General features: G+C 41.4%; 1 protein-coding gene across 1 annotated transcript in view; it reads right to left on the bottom strand.

Moving 5' to 3' along the window:
- Nucleotides 1-21,771, bottom strand: part of Gigyf2 (GRB10 interacting GYF protein 2) — a 134,989-nt gene that overhangs the window by 10,988 nt on the left and 102,230 nt on the right. Inside the window, exons 20-23 of the mRNA XM_051154265.1 lie at nt 21,051-21,212; nt 17,502-17,660; nt 6,755-6,991; nt 3,328-3,450 (exon numbers count right to left, since the gene is read on the bottom strand). Coding sequence (XP_051010222.1) covers nt 3,328-3,450; nt 6,755-6,991; nt 17,502-17,660; nt 21,051-21,212 — 681 coding nt within the window. The remainder of the gene's footprint in view (nt 1-3,327; nt 3,451-6,754; nt 6,992-17,501; nt 17,661-21,050; nt 21,213-21,771) is intronic.

The following is a 21,771-nucleotide window of genomic DNA, read 5'->3' as shown; positions in this document are numbered from 1 at the left end:
TTACTTCCCAAAGTTCAACCAAAATGAAATATATCCTTTTGATGCATGTGTTTGTGTGGGGCTTTGAGAAGGGGTTTTTACTCTGTAGAGCCCAGCTAGTCTGGACCTGAAGCTCTCCCTGCCACAGCTTCCCAGGAGCTGAGATTGCAGGTGTGCACGCATACTCAGCTACTGTACTTCTTTAAAAGCATAAATCGGTAAAAGACAACAAAGGCAGAAAAGAGTTTTAAACATGGAAAGTAGGGCTAGGGAAGATAGCTAAGCCAGTGAAGTGCTTGGAGACCTGACCTCAGTCCCTGAAGCCCACGTGAGAAAACCAAGTAAGAGATCACATGTCTGTGCCTCAGCACTGCAGAGGTCCAGGCAGGCAGGTCCCTGGGTTTCACTGGCTAACCAGCCCTGCCTACTTGGTAAAGGGCAGTGAGATACCACCTCTAAAGACAAACTAAAAACCAAAAAAGCAGACAAAGCATCTGATGTTGTCCCTTGATCTTTCCACCCATATGTGTACATACAAAAATAGTTATCTAGATAGAAAGCATAAAGCTAGAAAGCCGATTATTAATAACCAGTGTAGCACACCTAATAAACTGAAGCATAAATGAAGGAACCTGTTAAATGGGCATGCTTAGACAGAAAGCTCAGGAACTTGAGATGTTTATACGGTGTCTCAGGAAGGCTGGCTACAATTAGAAGCAGTAAGACCCTGAAACTATCTCCTTTACCCTGCTCAGTTGAGCAACTGTCTCTCCCTTCACTGCTCACACCCCACACCCAGCAGAAAACAAGCTTGCCATTTGGAAAGGCCAACACAGATCAACAGACTACTCTACAGTAAAGTGGCTAGTGCAGAGGGATGCCCCTAACAAACAGCCCGGAGACAAACCACTAGGACAGCACGTACAGAAGAACCTTTGGTAAGATTTTGATCCCTTAACAAATAGCCCAGAATTACTAAGCATTTAGTACATGTTTCTTAGATAAAACAAAGGACCAAAATAAATATATAAAATTCAATAAAAACAAATGAGAAAATAGGAATTGCCTTTAAAAATTAATTAATTAATTAATGTGTATGAATATTTTGTTATGTGTACCATGCATGTACAGCACCAGCAGAGACTTGAAGGGCATGAGAGGCCCAAAGTTACAGGACCACAACCTCCATGTGGGTGCTAGAAATCAAACCTGGGTCCTCTGCAACAGCAGCCAGCCATTTCTCTAGCTGCCTTGGCTTTTTAAAAAGCCAACCCCTTTGGGAAAGGAGTGTCAAACAACCCTTTACAGAGGCTGCATATCAGATATTTACATTATGATTCATAACAGCAGCAGTTATCAAGTTTTGGGGAGCAGGGCTGGGACGTAGCTCAGCAGCAGAGTAACTACTTAGCACACATGTGGGCCTTGAGGGACCCTGATTCTTGTTCACAGTAACTTTTCACTGAACAGAGACTAAAATCATCACATTTTCTAGCCTTGAAAACAGAAGCGCTCTGCCCTGAGACACCTATTTGCTGATAACCTTTCAGAGGAAGGTCATTCCAGAAGTAAAGTTTAAACCTTTCTTTTGTTTTCACATTAAAATAAGAAGGCAATTTTAAGGTAGAGAAACACTTTAACCTATTGAATAATTTCCACTATTTAGTGTGTGTTGTGTGTGTGCACTCTAAATATATAATTATAGAGTATACACTATATAAAACACACACTTTCTCCCTCTCCGCGCTCTCTCTTCTTTGCTCTCTCCTCTCTCTCCTCTCCCCTCCCCCCCATGTATCGGCAGCTATCTAGTTCAGTGAATGGTACACTCCAGACCCACACATGACAGCTTGCATTCTCTAACAGCTGCCTGCCCTACCTCACCTGCTAGCTACATAAAGCAGCGTGGTCTTCAGGATGGCTACACCCCTCATCTGCCTGAGGCCTTTGCAGGCACACTACTTAAGCATGGAGAATCTCTCACTCCACTCCTAGTGCCACCCTCAACTCACACACCCTCTTCATCCTGCAAGCAATTCTTTCTCTGACATTTCTCATCCTCTAAATTAGCAACAGATAGTCTAATTTTTGTGGCCCATCTCTTCTCAGCTAGAGGGCAGGTTCACAACAGCAGAGCATTTTATCAGCCTTGTACTTGGCTGCACTCCCAGTCTATGAAGAGTAAATATGTGTTGCCTTAATCAACATCTAACAGCAGGCCCTCCTCTCCAACTTTCCCACTCTTTTGTAGCCTTCCCATCCTATAATGAACTTCAGGATATAGAGTTAAAAGCAGAGATATTATTTTTGTTATATAACAAGTTTTTCTGGGCTAGTCAGAGAGCCTAATATCCTTTAAAGAAAAATGTATCCTGCATTCAAAACAAATTCACAAATGGATGTGTCATGACAGTTGGTGTTTAACTGTCTACTTGGCATGATTTATAACCACCGGGACAATAAATATCTGGGCTGTGGGAAACTGTCTTGATTACACTGGCTCAAATGAGAACATGTGCCCACTGTGGGCGGCAGCACCATTCCCTGCCCTGGGATCCTGGCTGTACAAAGGACTAAAGGAACTGAGCCTTAGCATGCATTCATCCCTGCTTCCTCACTGTGGATGCAATGTGATCAGCTGCTTCAAGGTCCTGCTGCCTTGACCTTCCCTTTCTCCCTTAAGTTGTTTTTGTCAAGAGTGGTTTAACTTGAGTAAGACAGGTGCAACAAAACTACCCACAGTTCAATATGTGTATTTTTTAAAAAATAATTTTATTATTTTTTTGAGAATGTCATACATGCATATAATGTATTTTGGTAATGTCTACCTCCACTATCCACTCCAACTCCCCTCCCAACCTCATATCCTCTTTGTTTGTTTGTTTGTTTTTCAAGATATGGTTTCTCTGCAGCCTTGGCTATCCTGGACTTTGAAGACCAGGCTGGGCTCAAACTCACAGAGATTCGAATGCCTCTGCATCCCAAGTACTGGGATTAAAGGTGTGTTCCACCACGGGCCCAGCCTTTCTTTTTTTCTAACAACCCACTGGGTTCATTAATGCTGTCTGTACATTGGTGTAAGGACATCTAGTTTTATTTATGAATTAAAAACAAGCTGAAAAGCTACAGTAGGAAGTTCCAGGAAACCAGTGTGCTACCCAATCTTAATGTTATTCCTCTTTAACTCTTCCTATATGCCAAAGGGCCTAAACCACAGACTACAGGGTTTAGTGACACTGGGTCAAATCCAGGCACACAGCAATTCTGATCGTAACCATCAAGGGCCATTAGCCCAGAGTGTACACTAAGCTGCCCAGAATGCTAAAGCAGGCTGCTTTTATTGTTTACCTCTTCTCGAAGCTGCCGTTCTCGTTCTTCTTCCAGCTTCTGGATTTCAGCTAATGACAATGTGGCCTGGGACTGACATGTTGTTGTATTAGACTGCTGGCCCCATGTTGATGAAGAGGGAAGCTAAAAACAACAAACACATGAGAAAACAGGTGAATTTCAGGAAACAGGAAAGAACACCACCACTATGGTCGGAGTCTCTATTCTTTCTCAGCTTTACAGTGCTCATTTCAAATTTCTTTCCCACACTATCTCTCAGCTGCCTTGCTTCTTTCACTCATTTCTCCAACATATATTTATTTTCAAATAACTACACACACACACACACACACACACACACACACACACACACACACACACACGAGAGGGGGGAGGGGGAGGTGGGAGAGAGAGAGAGGACAGAGAGAGGGAGGGAGGGGGAGAGACACATATTAATGCTTGTTCTCCCATTTGGGTGAAAGTCTATGACATCTAGCAATAGAGTCAAAATCAAAGGGAGTAACAGTGTTTCAATTAGTTTAAGATTTTGAATCCATAATGGCCACAAAGGCCATGACATAAAGATCTATAAGTGGGTTAAAGCCCAAGATTTCTGAACAGAAAGCCATAGTAGGCAGTTTCTATCCAGTCTCTCATGAAGGAGAGTTGCGGCTAACAACAAGGCTATAATGTCATAAAAATTAAGCTGATTTTAAACATCAACAATCTTACTTTATCCATTCTTTAAATTAATGAGCAAAACAAAATATAAACATGTGGTCCTGAGGATTTTATTTCTTTTTGAGACAGGGTTTCTCTGTTTAACAGCCCTGGATGTCCTGGACTCTCTTTGTAGACCAGGCTGGCCTCAAACTCAGAGAGAACCACCTGCCTCTGCCTCCTGAGTGCTGGGATTATAGGTGTGCGCCACATCTGGCTGAAAACCTGAATTTTCAAAGCCTGGTTTTCAAAAGAGACTTCTCTGCTCTTCTTTGGCCAATAAAATGATAAACTTGAATTTAGAAGCATGTAAAAACTCAAACAAAAAATAACAACAAAGACCCCAACGGCAACCCAATTTTTAACTTTAGTATGTATGAACATGGATCAAAACACATAAACACTCAGCAGTTCCCCAGGAAAACGTATCTATATATAGAAGACAACCGAGGGCAGCAGTGACAGTGGTAGGTAGAAGCAAGAAGGTTAGCAATAGGAATGTCCTCAACTGTTCAACAAGCTCAGCCCTCAGCCATTCCGGCTCAATGTGAGGGAGGGAAGGGTCTAGAGACGCTAACAGACAAAGGGGGATGGGAGGCAGCTTTATCTTCACTTAGAATGCCTATTTGTAAATTATGTAAAATCTTTATTGGATAAAGAAAATCCAGGTATACAAGATAAGAACTATGCAGAGATTTGTCTCCACTTGCTTCAGTTAGCACAGCCTGTGTTATGGCCCCTTAAAAAGAATCTTCTGAGGCCAGCAAGATGGCTCCCACAAGCCTCAGGACTTGGGCTCAGTAATCAAGAAACACATGGGAGGGTGAGGTCCAGCTCCTGCCAGTTTTTCTCTGAATGCCATAGGCACATGTGTGAACAGCACACACAATAAGTGAATGCTTTTTAAAATTATTTAAATTATAATTTCAAACCATTTTAAAGGTCCTTGGACATACTTTACATGGCTCTGCTATCAACTCTTGGCTGGCTCAAGAAACTCAGCTTTAATTTTTCCTTTTCAATAAAATACAGGTCAACAACATCTACGCTTTCTAAGAAAACTCTCTGAAGACAAGTGATATAACATATGGAAAACTGTTGGTGTGTTACCTAAGAAAAGTACTCAGTAAGAGGTCTGTATTGCCAACTCCTTCTTTCAAACCTTCCAAATTAACAGAGGCTTCAACTAAGATTTCTGTCACTTGTCTGACTGCTAGTCTGCTAACCTACAGTTTTGTTTCCTTCAAGTTCATCTTCCAGTCAGCTCTCCTGCAAACCTGAGTGTTATTTTCCCAGTGTTCTGCACACTTTAAGTTCTAATCCTTTACTAGAGTGTATACAGTCCATGATACTAGGAATCCTGACCACACTGAACTCATTCCTCAAATCCTAGACAAGCTTTTAAAATTACTTTTAAAGAGGTATTTTAAAATTAGACATGAGTGTGTCAATGTTGTGTGCATATGTACAGGTGTTAACAGAGGCCAGAGAAGGCATCAGATCTCCTAGGGCTGGAGTTATATGTGTCTGGGACCTAATGTGGTCAATGGGAATAGAACTCAGATCCTCTGGAAAAGTAGCTAGCAAGCACTCTTGACTACTGAGCCATCTCTCCAGCTTTAGTAATTTGCTTTCAAGAATTCCCCCAGAGATTCTCGAGCGTTTCTAACCTTCAAACCTTGCTCACTGTGATGCTTCTCGTAAACTTCATGCCCTAAACAAACCATTCAACTTGAAAGTTCTTTCATTCCCCTAAAAAGACTGTTTGGAAGTTGCCTTATCTCAGGAAGTAGCCTGGATGCATGGTGCCCCTCATATTTTACTGGTATCAGAGTCCCTTGAAGAATCTTTTTGAACACAAGCTTGCTAGGATCCATTTACAATTTGCATTTCCAGGTAATATAACTCTGAGAACTACTGTCTTATTAACGCCATCTCTTCTATGCTTACCACACTGGGTTCCAAGACCCTCGTCACATCTTTATTCTATGAGTTTCTTAAAGACAAGGGAGACGGAACCTAATTTCAGGCCACACGAAGTTTGCAGACCAGATCTGCTAAGCTACTCTTAATCTGAGCAGTCTACACCCCATGCTACCATACGCTAGCTAGCTTCAAGCCATGCCCCTCAGATCTGGGCAGTCAAAAAATGGGTTGCCAACTGCATCAAGGCAGTTCTTTCCCATTGGCCCTTCCTACTCAACCTCACTACCACACTCTTTCTAGCAAGCCGACTCTCAGGACACACTTTCAACTTCAAATAGGGCTTTGAATCTTCCACTTCTACTGACCTCTAACTCAAAGAGATCTGCCTGCCTGTCACCTGAGTCCTGAGATTAAAGGTTTATGCCAGCATCCTTGGCCTGTCTTTACCCAATTTTTAAGAAGTCCCCAAAGGCAACTGTGTTTGAGCCCTGTGTTGTGGTTCCTACTTGAAAAGCAGGATGTTGTCGTGCCTGCTGCCCTCCCAGGTTGCTGAGCACTCTTTTCTTTTTCATTTTTCTGTCAGCAGTGCTGACATGGTAAAGAGAGGAACCTCAGCTGCCATGGAAGCCCACTTAGGAGAACCACGCAGACTGACTTGTTTGTATCTGTACTTGCTTGTCTCATCCTTATACCTTTCATTTAAACACTTAACAACATATACACATCACATTTTAATTTGTTGGTGAACCAAATAGCCAACAATATTTAAGCCAACTGGTTCCTTTTGTGTCTAGGATTATACCTTCATTTGTGCAAGCTGCTGTTGCTGCTGCTGCTGCTGCAGCCTTCGGAGGGCCTCTTGCTGCTGCTGCCTCTGGCGCAACAGCTCTTTCTGCCGCTGCAGCTCCAGCTCCTTCCGTTTTCGTTCCTCTTCCTCGTGCCGAAGTCTGGCTGCCTCTTCTTCCATGCGCAGTCGGTTCTCTTCCAGTCGACGCTGAGCTTCCTCTTCTTCCCGGGCCCATTTGGCAGCCTCCTCTTCCTTTGCAGGAGGAAAAAATAAAGAGGGAAAAAATGTTGTATTAATTTTAGAGGGGATAATTTATATTGCTTTTAAAGGTGCCAATCATGATGGCATACAGAAATGATAAAGCAAAACCCTGTTTAGTGTGACAATATGAAGAAGCAGGTCTTATAGTGCTCACAAAGGCCTGGTGTGCTCCAGGATACAACTTTAACAAACCACAGATGTCACTTAAGCCAGGCTCAGTGGCCCACACCTACAATCCCAGCACTTAGGAGGCAGAGGCAGGTAGATCTCTGTGAGTTTGAGGTCAGTCTGGTCTACAAAGCGAGTCCAGGACAGCCAAGGCTACACAGAGAAACCCTGTCTCAGAAAAAACAAAAAACTAAAAAAAAACCAGTCCCTTAAAAGGTCTTTGGTTAAAGCTCTGATCTCAAAAGTGCTTACCACATGCTGCAACAAAGTCTCCTGGAAATGCCATTTCAATTCTATAGGCTGAGCAAGCTATCCAGGGTACTTTGTGCTGAAGCTGCCAAGACCTAGAAAGAGCCTCAACCAGGCCTGGAACCAGTGGCTCCTCAAAATCATCAAATTCAACTGTTGACCCTGTCTTTATGAACCACGGGTCGTCGTAGGGTATTTAAAAAAAAAAAAAAAAAACTCTCCTTACTTAACTAATTATTAAGCTTCTATACTTTGCCCCTCATCTGCATTCTCTTTCTCCCCACCCCTTCCTTTCTTTCTTTCTTTCTTTTTTTTTTTTTTTTTGGAGACAGGGTTTCTCTGTGTAACAGCCCTGGCTGTGCTGGAATTCTCTCTGTAGACCAAGCTGTCCTAGAACTCAGAGATCTGCCTGTCTCTGCCTCCCAAGTGCTGGGATTAAAGGCATGCACCACCACTTCCTGCCCTGGATTCATTTTCTTTCAGCTTGCTTCCCTCAAAACAAGCTTACTATGTCCTCTGGTTCACTTGTCTCAGTGTTCAGAGTGCCCTCACCTTTGCAGAATTGGTTTGCTATGCCTGCAATGCTCTATCTTGTCCAGATAGCTCCTTCTCCTAAGCTGGGATTGATTGTAGGCCTCTGAGCAGCAGATTTCCTCTCTACTTTTTCTTTTTTTAAAGATCCCTCATGCAGACTACTGTGCCTCTAAGCCTAAGTCCACTACAAATAAATCCTGTTTCAATCTAACTGGAGAGATGGCTCAGAGGTTAAGAGCACTGGCTGTTCTTCCAAAGGTCCTGAGTTCAATTTCCAGAAATCACAGGGTGGCTCGCCACCATCTATAACAAGGTCTGGTGCACTCTTCTGGTATGCAGGTGTACATGTAGGCAAAACACAGTATACATGATAGATAGATAGATAGATAGATAGATAGATAGATCGATCTTAAAAAACAAAAACAAAAAACCTAGCTAGCAACCATTCCTTTCAGCCACCCCAGCTCAGGGACTTAAAATGCTACATTTTGATTTAAAGCTTCCAAATATTACAAGGACAGTCATGATTTAGGCCAAGGTGACATTGCTTGGTGAATTCTATGAAAGACATCCTTTCTGAACAAAAAGAACAATAGAGAGAAAAGTCATTCCTTTATTGGACAGAGCCTGGATAAAAGTGTCCCAAGCAAAAGTCCCAACCTGAGGTCGAGTATGGAAGCAGAAGTCAGCCCACAAAGAGTTCGTGTAGAAGAGCATAAATGCCCTGAGCCCTGACAGTGTCACTGAGCTAGAGCTCAATGTCCAGCGGACTTACAGCCAGCTCTCCTTGGCATGCTCGAGCCACTTCACGGTGGATATTTCAGTGTATGTACTTTAAAGTATAACACTGGCATTTTACTTCATCACTTACAGATCCGGTGACCTTGTTGAAGATCAGACCTCTTTCTAAAGTCTTCTCCTAATACCTGCTGGGTATGAGTTTGCACAACAGTGATCCCAGTTCTTAGGAGGCTGAGTCAATAGGTTTCAAGTTCTAAGCCAGACTAGGCTATACAGTGACAAGACACCCTGCCTCAAAAGCTCACACTCTGGCCTCTGAAAAGAAAAGGGTGGTGGTGGGGGGGGGGGGGGTAGAGGTTTACACCCCATAGAAAATGAGCAAGATAACCAGCACCAAGCACTGACTAACATACAAGCTGTTTTTCTTTCGCTGTTTTTCTAAGACATTTTGGCTTCTAGAAGAATTTTCATTTAGAACCAGCACTGTTTCAGTTGAGTGATTAAGGTTTAGCAGTTATAAGCCATGCTAATATATTACCCTTGTTATTTACAATGTAATGAAAATATCTCTTTGGGTCTGGGGTTGTAGCTCTGTGGTAGAGGATTTTCTTAGCATTCTCAAGGTCCTAGGTTCAATCCCTAGGACTGAAGAAAGCAAAAACAACAAAACACTGCCTCTGTGATCTTTCTGCCCAACACTTTAAAACCTCAATCTGTTCAGAGAAAACTTTAAGCAAATTCAATAAAGGATGATATCCTAGAAAGCTGAAAAATATTTCTTAAAATTGCCATGGTCATCAAAAACAAAAGGATGGAGGATGGGGTTGTTCAGTAGTAGCACACATACTTACAGCAAGACTGAGCTAGGTTCAATACTCAAAGTTCTGTTATACAACAATTACCAGTGTGGTTAAGACATACAAAATGGTGCAATGAATGACACCCATAAGCTGGTGGTAACCAACAGCTCTCTAAATGGATGTAATGCCCACTCAACAGAGAGAAAATCATGCCCGGTATTAGAAACCTAGGAGCTAGTGAGGTCATGGACCTTAATAATCTACTAGCACCACTTTGCTAGACCAGCATAATTCCTTACTACAAAACTTAAATCTTATCCTTAAACTTGCAAGTGCAACAACTATTCCTCAGTAAAGAAATCTCTCTTTACAGCAAATGGAGACTATTACAAAAACCCACACCTAGACACAATGCGGAGATCAATAGACCATGGGAAGCCCAGGTCCAGTATACATTGCATCTATGGCTCAGGGAACGTCAAAGAAGATGGGGCTGCAAGCCTGTAAGAACCAGAACACCAGAAAGTCTGCTGTGAAGCCATCTGTCCTAGAAATAGCTACATAAGCAAGACAGGAATGATGACAACATCAAAGGACATGTTAACATGGAAGGGGGAACATTTCAGGGGGTCCCAACCCAAGACAAAGAACTGCAGGCAACTAATGACAGCTGGGAGAAGAACTAGCCTCTCCCAGGGAGGAGGACCCTACCAGTTGTCTAACGCAGAGTGGTCGGCCCTGAAACCACATATACACAAACAACAAAACTAGATGAACCAGCTGTATCATTCATACATACATATATGAGAGTAGAGGACATGGAGGGGTTCAAAGGAAGGTACCTAGAAGAAGCTGAAGGGAGAAAGGGAGGAGAAAAAGTGATATGATTTTATTTCAATTCAAAGCATATTTCAAAAAATTAAATATGAGAAACTGTCACAGCCAAGAAGGACATAGGAAAGCATGACAGCTAAATGTAGTATGATTAGTTAGAATGGCATATAAACAAACTGAAAGAAAAAAACCCACATGATCATCTCTTTAGATGAAAAAAAAAAAAAAAAAAAAAAAAAAAAGACAAAATCCAACACCCATTCATGTTTAAAGTTTTGGAGAGATCAGAGACACAAGGCACATACTTAAACATAATAAAGGCTATATACAGCAAGCCAATAGCCAATACCAAATTAAATGGAGAGATACTCAAGGAAAGTCCTCTAAAATTGGGGACCAGGCAAAGCTGCCCACTTCCTCCATATCTTTTCAATATAGTTCTTGAAGTTCTAGCCAGAGCAATAAAACAACAAAAGGAGATCAAAGGGGTACAAATGGGAAAGGAGGAAGTCAAATTATTCCTATTTGCAGATGATATGATAATGTTCATAAATGACCCCCAAAATTCCACCAGAGAACTTCTACAGCTGATAAAACACCTTCAGCAATTGGCTGGATACAAAATTAACTCAAAAAAAAGTCAGTAGCTTTCCTATATTCAAATGACAATCATGCAGAGGAAGAAATCAGGAAACTACACCCTTCACGATAACCACAAGCAATATAAAATATCTAGAAGTAACTCTAACCAAGCAAGTGAAGGACCTGTTTGAAAAAAACTTCAAATCTCTGAAGAAAGAGATTGAAGATGACATAAGAAGATGGAAGGATCTCCCTTGTTCCTGGATTGGGAGAATTAACATAGTAAAAATGGCCATCTTACCAAAAGCAATTTACAGATTCAATGCAATCCCTATCAAAATACCTACACAATTTTTTAAAGACATTGAAAGATCAATTCTCAATTTCATATGGAAAAACAAAAAACCCAGGATAGCTAAAAACAATCCTATACAATAAAAGATCCTCCGGAGGAATCTTTGTACCTGATCTCAAACTGTACTACAGAGCAATGGTAATTAAAACAGCATGGTACTGGCACAGCAATAGGCTGGTTGCTCAATGGAATCAAATCGAAGACCCAGAAATGAATTGACATTCATATGGTCACTTGATTTTTGACAAAGAAGCTAAATCTATTCAATGAAAAAAGAATAGCATCTTCAACAAATGTGATAGTCTAACTGGATGTCTACATGTAGAAAAATGCAATTAGATCCACATTTGTCACTATGCACAAAACTCAAGTCCAAGTGGATTAAAGACCTCAACATAAAACCAGAGGCACTAAATCAGTTAGAAGAAAAAGTGGGAAAGAGCCTGGAACCAGTCACTGGCACAGGAGACAACTTCCTGAACAAAACACCAACAGCCCAGGCCTTAAGGTCAACAATTAATAAATGGGACCTCATGAAGCTAAGAAGCTTCTGTAAAGCAGAAGACACTGTCAAAAGAACAAAGCGACAGCCTATAGACTGGGAAAAGATCTTCACCAACCCTACATCTGACAATGTCTAATATCCAAAATATATAAAGAACTCAAGAAATTAAACACCACCAAACCAAATAACCCAATTAAGAAATGGGGCTCAGAACTAAACAAAGAATTCTCAACAGAGGAATACTGAATGGCTGAGAAACACTTAAAATGCTCAACGTCTTTAGTCACCAGGGAAATGCAAATCAAAACGACTCTGAGAGTCTATCTTACACCCATCAGAATGGCTAAGTTCAAAAATTCAAGTGACACCACATGCTGGTGAGGATGTGGAAAAAGAGGAACACTCCATCATTGCTGGTGGGAATGCAAATTTGTACATTCACTTTGGAAATCTGGCGCTTTCTCAGAAAACTGGGCTACCTCAAAACCCAGCTATACCACTCTTTGGAATATACCCAGAAGATGCTCTACCACACAACAAAGACATACACTTAACGATGTTCATAGCAGCCTTATTCCTAATAGCCAGAACCTGGAAACAGCCTAAATGTCCCTCAGTTGAAGAATGGATAAAGAAACTGTGGTACATTTACAGTATGGAAAATTACTCAGCTATTAAAAACAAAGAAATCCCAAAATTTGTGGACAAATGGATGGAACTAGAAATGATCATACTGAGTGAATTACCCAGAAGCAGAAAGACTCACATGGTATATACTCACTTATAATTGGGCACTAGCCGAAAAGGCATGTCCCATTAAAGTCTTCACTTACCAGGAGATTGGGATAGGTGTGAGGACATCCTACTGGGATTCTACGTAAGAGAAATATAGAAGGATGGGGAAATAGAAGGATCCAGGGAGTCCTAGAAACGTACAAGAACATCATGACAGGATTGGGGCCCAGGATGTCTGCTCAAACTATTGCACTAACCAAGGACAATACAAGGAGTAAACATCGAACCCCTACTCTTGATCTAGCCAACGGACAGGACATTCTCCACAGATATGTGGAAAGCGGGGACTGACTCTGACATGAACTCTGGTGTTCCATATTTGACCACCTCCCCTTGGTGGGGAGGCCTGGTGGCACTCAAAGAAAGAATAAGCAGGATACCAGGATGAGACTTGATAGCCTATGACCATATAGTGGGGGAGGAGGTCCCCCTCAGTCATAGAGCTAGGGGAGGGGAATAGGGTGAAAGCAGGAGGGAGGGAGGATATAAGTGATGGGATAACAATTGAGATGTAATCTGAATAAATTATTAAAAAAAAAAAAAGAGGGCAAGGAGTAAGAACAACAAAATGCTTTATATTCATGTCTTGAGATTGTTAAAAAAAACAAACTTAATAAAAATAATTTCTAATCTTCAAAAACAAAAAAAGAATGGAACCCTATAGCAGAAAAGTGTCTTTAGAAAACTCTTAGGCAATCTGGAGTTTTGGTAGTAATTATTAATTGGCCTTGTTATTTTAATTAATTACCATACTAATGTTAGATCTCAACAACAGAGAAAACTATATGTAGAGTACATATGGGTCCTTTCTTATTTTTCCAATTTACTTGAAAATCTAAAACTATTCTAAAAATAAAATTTATCTTAAATATTACAATGCAATGCTTTGGGGGTCTGGTTTCCCTCACTGGCAGACTACCATAACTGGACCAACATCCCACATGTAACTTAAGAGCATTGAAGAAAATTTAAAAATCAAAAATAAACAAAAATTCAATCAAATTAACAATAACAGCAATAATTAATAATAACAACAAACAGAATACCAGAGTAAAGCAGGAGTCTATCTGTGGTCAGGGACTTAGTTCAGTAGGAGAGCATTTGCCTAGTACATACAGGGCTCCAGATTCAATTCCCAGCATTGCAAAACAAATAACCGAACATGGTATTTGTAATTTTACAACTTTTCTCCTGAAGGTACTATCTGACTTCACAGAGTCCAAGTGACATGAGATGGCAAAAGTGTGAGTTGTAGGAAAGAGGGGTGGGTTGGCCATTTAGAAGGCAGACAGCACAGAGGCACGATGGAAGGAAGCACATAAGAGATGAGCCTGCAGAGCTACTGAAACTAGTGGCTGACCCAAACTGCACGAGACAGTATTAAGTACTGAACCAAAATAGAGCAGCTCTACAGCAGGCTAGTGCTAAGGAAGACAGTTTCAAAGACTGCCATCAGCAGGGTGAATGCCACCAAAACAAAGCTTTTCCAAGACATCAAGAATTCATAAGCTTTACAATCACAATGACCATTACATAGTGTGGTTTTTTGTTTCTTTTTGAAAACAGCACTAGGGCTAGGTTTGGTTCATCGGGTAAGAACATGTGCTGTTTAATCACAAGGACCCGAGTTCAAATGTCTAGCACCCACATAAAAATCTGTGTGTGGTGCCACTGACACAAATGATGTGGATAGCAAGCAGAACAGCTGAGGCTTACTGGCTGCCACCTAATTCCAGATTCAGTGGAGGGAGGGAAGGAGGGAGGGAGGGAGAGAGGGAGGGAGGGAGAGAAGAGAGAGAGACAGAGAGAGAGAGAGAGAGAGAGAGAGAGAAGAGAGAGACACAGACAGAGAGAGAGGAGAGAAGGGGGGAGAGGAGAGAGAGAGAGAGACAGACAGACAGACAGAGAGACAGAGACAGAGAAAGATAGAGAGATTGATTGAGATTGGCTGCACAGTATCACCTTAATGAACTGTAAGACAAGTAAACTGAAGCTGGCCACGGTGGTACACACCTGTAATCCCAGCACTCTGGGATGTACAGGAAGGTGAATCACTAGTCTACAAAGTGAGTCCAGGATAGCCAAGGCTACACAGAGAAACCCTGTCTTGAAAACCAGCCAGCCAACACCTCCCCACCAAAAAAAGGCAAGTAAACTGTAGACATTAAAAGATTCATCAAGATGGCAGAACAAGAAGTAAGGGCAATCTGGTTGCAACCTCTGGAACCCCACTAATAACCAGAGCTGCTTGGTAGTCTGGGTAGCTTCAGTTGGTGTCTCCTTTTCCCCTCAGTGTTCCAGTGGTCCCTTATAAACATTCCACTGAGGGTAACTGAACCTCCTCACTAAACTTAGAAACAGCTCTTAGGACAGGACAATAGTAGATTTGTATGCAACTAGTAACAAAATTCAAAACACAAGAGCAAAAGGACAGAGCTAAAGAGAGAAACGAACAAATAAAAATCTTAGCATACCTCTTAGCAAGTAACAAAACTAGGCATAAATTTTAAAATTTGTGAATGTATTAGTCACCTGACCTATCATTCAAAGAGTTATACTCAACTGCTGAGGACCAAACAGTCTGCAAATATACATATTCACCAAGATAGACCATATGTCAAACCAATATATATGGGTCAGTAAATTTGACCCATGGGGGGAAAAAACAGGAAAAACTTGGAAGCTTCATTCTTTGAACACAAGGAAAAGCTTAAAAATCTAACCCTGGAAAGGTAAGATGACTCAGCAGGTAAAATCACCTGTTATACAAAGCTAGCAATCTGACTTTGAGTCCTGGAACCCATGACAGAAGGAGAGAACCAATTCCTTCATATTTGTTTGATGATACACATGTGCTTGCATTCACATCATACAACAAAAGATAATAGTACATTATAGAAGCAAGCAAGGTAGAAAAAGAGCATGTGAGAAGTAGGGGAGAACAAGCTCCAGAAAGGAGATAGTAGGACATAGATATTATGAAGGGGAGGACTTAACTAGAGTAGGGAAGGGAGGATAATACAGGTGAGGGAGGAAGAGCATATCTGAAAAAGCCACAAGGAAACAATACATTAGATAGATGATATGGACACACACACACACACACACACACACACACACACACACACACAGGAATTATCCAACACATAGAGATATTGTTCCCACCGACCAGGAGCCACAAACTAACAAAAATCCAAGTGCCAGGCAAGGAACACGTCCCTTCAAATTGTTGGTTAGGGGACTACAGGAGATCTGACCCCTGTCCCAAAGCAATACAGGCTATTACCATTATCCTTGGCTGCCTCCTACAACCTAAAGGTGAGAACCTATTGCTAAAGACATGACACTCTGACCATAGAAATGGAGAGATCAAGGTGGTACTAACCTGGAGGCCTCTTCCCTGATGACTAGCTCTCACAGTATCAGAAGGTGTCATGCAGGCTGCCAGGTGAGAAAAGTAATCAATAGTCCTATCCAGCTGTAAAACCTACAAATCACAACAATGGCAAGCTGGGAAAGATATTTTCAATGGTGCAATAGCGACACTTAACATCTTGGAAGTAACCATCAGATGTCTAAATAGAAGAGAATTCATGTTTGGTACCATAGCCTAGTTTAAAAAAAAAAAACAAAAAAACCTGTCGCTAGAATGGTCACAGACCCTATTGGAAAACCTAGTACTGCCATTTTCCTAAACCATTATAGCTTCCAATTGTATTCTTAAATACATATAAGTACAGCTCTGACCCCTTATCAAAGCAATTTCTTTTTGCATCTGATGGAGACTACTACAGAGATCCACAACTGTTTAAAATGCAGATATGCCTAGTTCCCAGAGGGACATCTACAATACAACTCCTGCCCGTAAGACTCAGGGAACATCATAAGATCGTAACAGCCAAAGTCCCAGGACAGCTGCTATGAGAAAATGTCTTAGAGACATGGTACAGATGCTACTATCCCCATCAACACTCGAGAGTACTGTTGACTGCATGAAACTTGAAAAGACTACACACCAGTCAATATACCAACATAAAAAGAGAAAAACTTTACAAGTTCTCACCTCTATATGAAGAGCTACAGGTAGCCAATGGCTCCCAAAGAAGGGAGAATCAGCTTTCTCCAAGGACAAGACCCCTGATACGACTCCCAATCCTAAGTGGTCAGCCCTTAATAAACTCTAGGTGGACTCAGTAGGTCTTGTCTGTGTGTGTATGACAAGAGGTCATGAATTCAAGAGGGTTGGACAGAGTCAAGGGAGATGTTGGAGAGGGCAGAGGCAGTAGTGGAAATAATGTAAATATGGTATACTCATGTACGAATTCTCAAGAAAAATTATAAAATTCTAAAAATGTAAAGGAGATACTACTGCAACCAGGCATAGTGGTGCACGCCTTTAATCCCAGCACTCAGGGAGGCATAGGCAAAGAGGATCTCTGTGAGTTCCAGGCCAGCCTGGTCTACAAAGTGAGTTTTAGGACAGCCAAGGCTATACAGAGAAACCCTGTCTGGGTAAACCAAAAAGAAAAACCAAAGACAATACAAAGCCCAGAAATCCATGCTATTGTGCTTTTTTTTTTTTTTTTTTTTTTTAAAATGGTGGTGCATACCTCTGTGAGACTGGGGATAATCTAATTCACATAGTGAGTTCCAGGCCACACAGGGCTACATAGTGAGACACCATCTAAAAATTGGCAAACATCCCACATCTTTTGTGGGATGAGATGAAGAAAATCAGAAGGATATATTTCTTTTCCCCTCAGAAAACACATTTTCATTTGAAAAGATAAAAAATACAGGCAGAGGTGACAGCCTCAGAGACACTCAGTTTCTTTTAGTAATTGTCAGCAACTTGGGAAGGCTTCAGAGGAGCATGCCTTCTGACCTAGTTACAGATCCCTAGCTTCAGAAAACAAAGCACAGTAAATATCTGGCCACCTGCTTGCGTAATAGTTCTTCCTGCTTCCGCCTTTCTTCTTCTTCTCTCCTCCGCTCCTCCAATCTTCTAAGGGCTTCTTCCTGCTGCTGTCTTTCCTCCTCTTCTCGCTGCCGCCTTAACGCAATCTCTTGCTCCCGCTGGCGTCGCAGAGCCTCCTCCTAAAGAAAATGGCAGGTTGGGTGAAGTGTGTGCAACTCTGGCTTACCAGCATTTGAAGGGGAATAAATGATGAGCTATCTCTGTAAGTACAGAACAGGATCTGAAGTCAAAAGTAACATATAAATTGAGAAGGTGGGTGGATGATGATTAAAAACAAGCGAGGTGTGGTGGTGCATGCCTTTAATTCCAGCTCTCAGGAGGTGGAGGCAGGGGAATATCTGAGTTTAATCTATAGAGCAAGTTCAGAGACAGTTAAAACTACACAGAGAAACGCTGTCTTGAGTGAAATAAGTAGACAGATAGACAGACTGACTTGACTAAAAAAATTCTGGGCCTAGTGGTGAAGGCCTTAAACCCCAGCACTCAGACACAGGGGCAAGAGGCTCTCTGTAGTTCCAAAGCCAGCCTGATCTACATGGTGAGATCCTATCTTTAGAAGAAACAAAACAAACAAAAACCAACTACTTAAAATACTTGCACACTGCAATTCAGTAAGAAGTCTATCCAGGCTTAGATCCAGTCACAAGTTTACTACTGACCATAGACAAAATACTAAAATGTAGGCTTTGCTTTCTCTGTTGGTATCTTTTTTAATCTACTGAAAATATAAAGCATAGCAAGACCAAGTCTATATAGATACCAAAACTCAGTGAACGACAAAGTCCCACTAGTAAGTACAACACAGAATCATGTAGAGAACACTGAGTGCTGCACAATTAAATATATTTCTTTTCCAATCCCCCCACCCCAGACAGGGTTTCTCTGTGTAAACCAGGCTGGCCTTCAACTCAGAGATCTGCCTGCCTCTGCCTCCCAAGTGCCACTACTGCCCAGCTTCATTTTGAATCTTTAAAAAATGTCATATATGTGTACTGTATTTACATCACCCCCTTTCTCCCCAAGACTCACTCCTTCTCAAATATGTAGCCTTTTTTTTTTTTTTTAAGATTTATTTATTTTTATATGTATGGGTATTCTTTCTGCATACATATCTGCCTGTGTACCACATATGTGCCTGGTGACCTCAGAGGGCAAAACAAGGCAGTGAATCCTGTAGAGCTGTGATTCTCAACCTGTGGGTCATGACCCCTTTGGGGGTTGCATATCAGCTATCCACATTTTGATTCATAATAGTAGCAAAATTAAGTTACGAAGTAGCAACGGACTAATTTGATGGCTAGAGTCACCACATGAAAAGCTGTATTAAAGGGTTGTAGCATTAGGAAAGTTGAGAAGCACTGCCACAGAACCTGAGTAATGGATGGCTGTGAGCCATCTTGTGGGTGCTGGCACTTAAACCTTGGTTGCTCTGAAAGAGCAGTGAATGTGTGCTAGGTCTCCAGACACTCTAAGACATTTGCTTTTGTCGCATCATGGATCTTTCTGTTCACAGAATGTCTTACAGCAAACAAGTACCAACATGTGACTAAAAGCTATGCTTTAGGCCACCAGAGTGGAGTCTTCCATTGGAGGCTATAAAAACTCTAACAGAAAATCAGACCAAGCAATTTAAATGAAACAGTAAAAAACTAGTAAGCCTTACTAGTTAAAAACAAAGGCTTTGCAAAGATATTCAGATGTCCTAGGCAACGGTAAACATTGGGAGTAAGTCTCATATCCAACAATAGTGGACTGGCTAAACTATAAATTCAGAAAGCATATTTTTGTAGAACCACTGTGACGATGTAGATTTGTACATATCAGTAATATGTACAAATGATGACATAATTCACTGTCAAAAGGTAGGTTATGAAACACAAGTACATGTGATCTATTTCTTAAGTAATCACCTGATTAGCTTTTTGTTATCTACTAGTAGTTCAACAGAAGACTGAAAATATTTAAGACAAATTGCATCTATACTAGGTCCCTGTTCTCTAACAGGATAAACACAGCCGCTACCCATGACAGCTACACCATGCAGATTACTAAGTATGCGCTGGGGGAAACGGAGAGGGGGGCTCAAGAGGTGGCATGGCTTGTATACACACAGTGCATCAGACACAGTGGGTTTTATGTTTGTAAGACGTGCTGAAGGCAAACCCCTGAAGATGTATAGTGATAACTACACAGGTCTATGTATAGAGGGGTTTTCCTCCCTGTTTTGAAATACTAATCACTGACAGAGAGCTAAAAGGGTTATTAAAATGGACTGGAGGGCCAAGGTCTTAGTCAAAGATAAACATATTTTTCAAACTATATCTGAATGACTGAGCATGTGAAAAGATGCTTAATATCACTATCACTTGGGAAATATAAATCAAAACCCTACTGAGACTCTACTCTACCTAGCAAAAACATCACTGTCAAAAGCAAACAAACAAAAATAACAAGTGCTGGAAAAGACAAAAAGACATTCAAACCCTTAGGCTTTGAAACTGGGCACATGAGTCAGGTGTGGTGATGCACGCCTTTAATCCCAGCACTCGTGAGGTAGAGGCAGGTAGAGTTTGAGGGCAGCCCGGTCTACAAAGTAGGTCTGGAACAGCAAAGGCTACAAAGAGAAACCTGTCTTGGGGGAAAAAAATAAAAGTGGGCACATAAAAAACTTTATTATAGAATTCATGAATCATATGGCAAACATACTGCTGCTCCATGTGTAGAGTTGAAAGTAATGGCCCAATTATCTGTGAGTTCATCTTTATAGCAACATTATTTATATACTCAATATATACATATGCGTGTGTGTGTGTGTGTGTGTGTGTGTGTGTGTGTCCGTCCGTCCGTCCTGGAAGTCCTCCAAATGTCCATATATCTACATATGTCTACATATATCCGAAGACTATTTACCCTTGAGGAAGAAATTCTGACTACATGCTATGACAATGGCACAAATAAATTTAAGTCGCTCATCAAAAGACAAACACTGCTTTATTACACAAGGTAGCCAGAGTAGTTAAAATCAGAGACAGAAAGAAGAATGTGGATACCAGGAGCCAGGGGAAAAGAAATGGAAGCCACTGTTTCATAGGTTAAGAATGTGGGAAGGTGAGGCAATCCTGCAACTCACGATGGTGAGGCCTCACAACAGTAACAACATGATGCCACTGATGGCACACTTAACATTTTATATTGTAGGCTAACACACGCGTTTTTTGAAAGCACGCTTGACTTTACAAAAAAATAAACAGCAATGCTCTGTACCAAAATTACTTCATGTTTGTACCAGGTAAGGCTAGAATGTCTGAAATCTAAGTAGGTTATGAGTAAATGATGAAAAACTGAGAGCCTGTCGTGAGTACTGGTAGAAAACAAGTTTTTTCTGAAACTGAGTGAGTCTTCTAATCCTGCTATTACAGCAGTCTCTCCCCATTCCTCTTGCTATAGAAGGGAGCACGTCACCAAGGAGCCAAGAGCTTTTCCTAGGTGCAGAGCTGCCAGAGACATACCTGTTTCCTTCGAGCGAGCTCTTCCTCTTCCCGTCTTTTCCTTTCTTCCTCCTGCTGCCTCCGAAGGATTTCCTCCTGTTGCCTCCGGAGTTCTTCTTGCCTCTTGCGCTCCTCCTCTTCCCTTTTTGCCCTCATTTCTGCCTCTCTTCTCTCCTGCTCTAGCTAGATTATGAAAACAATATTTTCATCAACTTGATAGCAAACATAGGGGTACTCCAAAGCATTGTGTAATTTTAGAGGTGAGAGGTGCAGATGCTGCCATTCATTCAGTAGCACCCTCTGGAAGGATTCTCAGCTCCAAATGGCACAGCAATCATGTTTCTTCTCTTCTAAACTGCATGCATGCTCTTCTTTGACATGACATTACGCCACACCTCTTAAGATGTGGGACACAAAGTTGCCAACATGAGAGTAACATCAGAAGTGTATGTCTGGTATTTCTTTACTCATTGCTACAAAACACTCGTGACTGATCCAACTGTGACTCTAAGGTTTCAACAACTACCAGCAGGGCTGCTTGGAATGAACTCGGGCTTACTAATCTCACCCGTCAATTGCACTTCAGGCCTTCTCTTTTCTCACCTATAGGTGAGAAGGTGCAAGGAACTCATGACAGCCTGCTCATCTTATTCCTGGCTCCAATCAGATAAAATTACTTAGTTGTTCTCTGATTCCTGAATGTTCTAGAATCCACCTAGCCAGGACTATGTACTTTTAACTG

The sequence above is a fragment of the Acomys russatus genome, chromosome 12 (genome assembly GCF_903995435.1).
Source record: "Acomys russatus chromosome 12, mAcoRus1.1, whole genome shotgun sequence".
Taxonomy (NCBI): Eukaryota; Metazoa; Chordata; class Mammalia; order Rodentia; family Muridae; genus Acomys; species Acomys russatus.
Note: the sequence above shows the minus strand (reverse complement) of the source record. Positions and strands in the feature narration are given on the sequence as shown.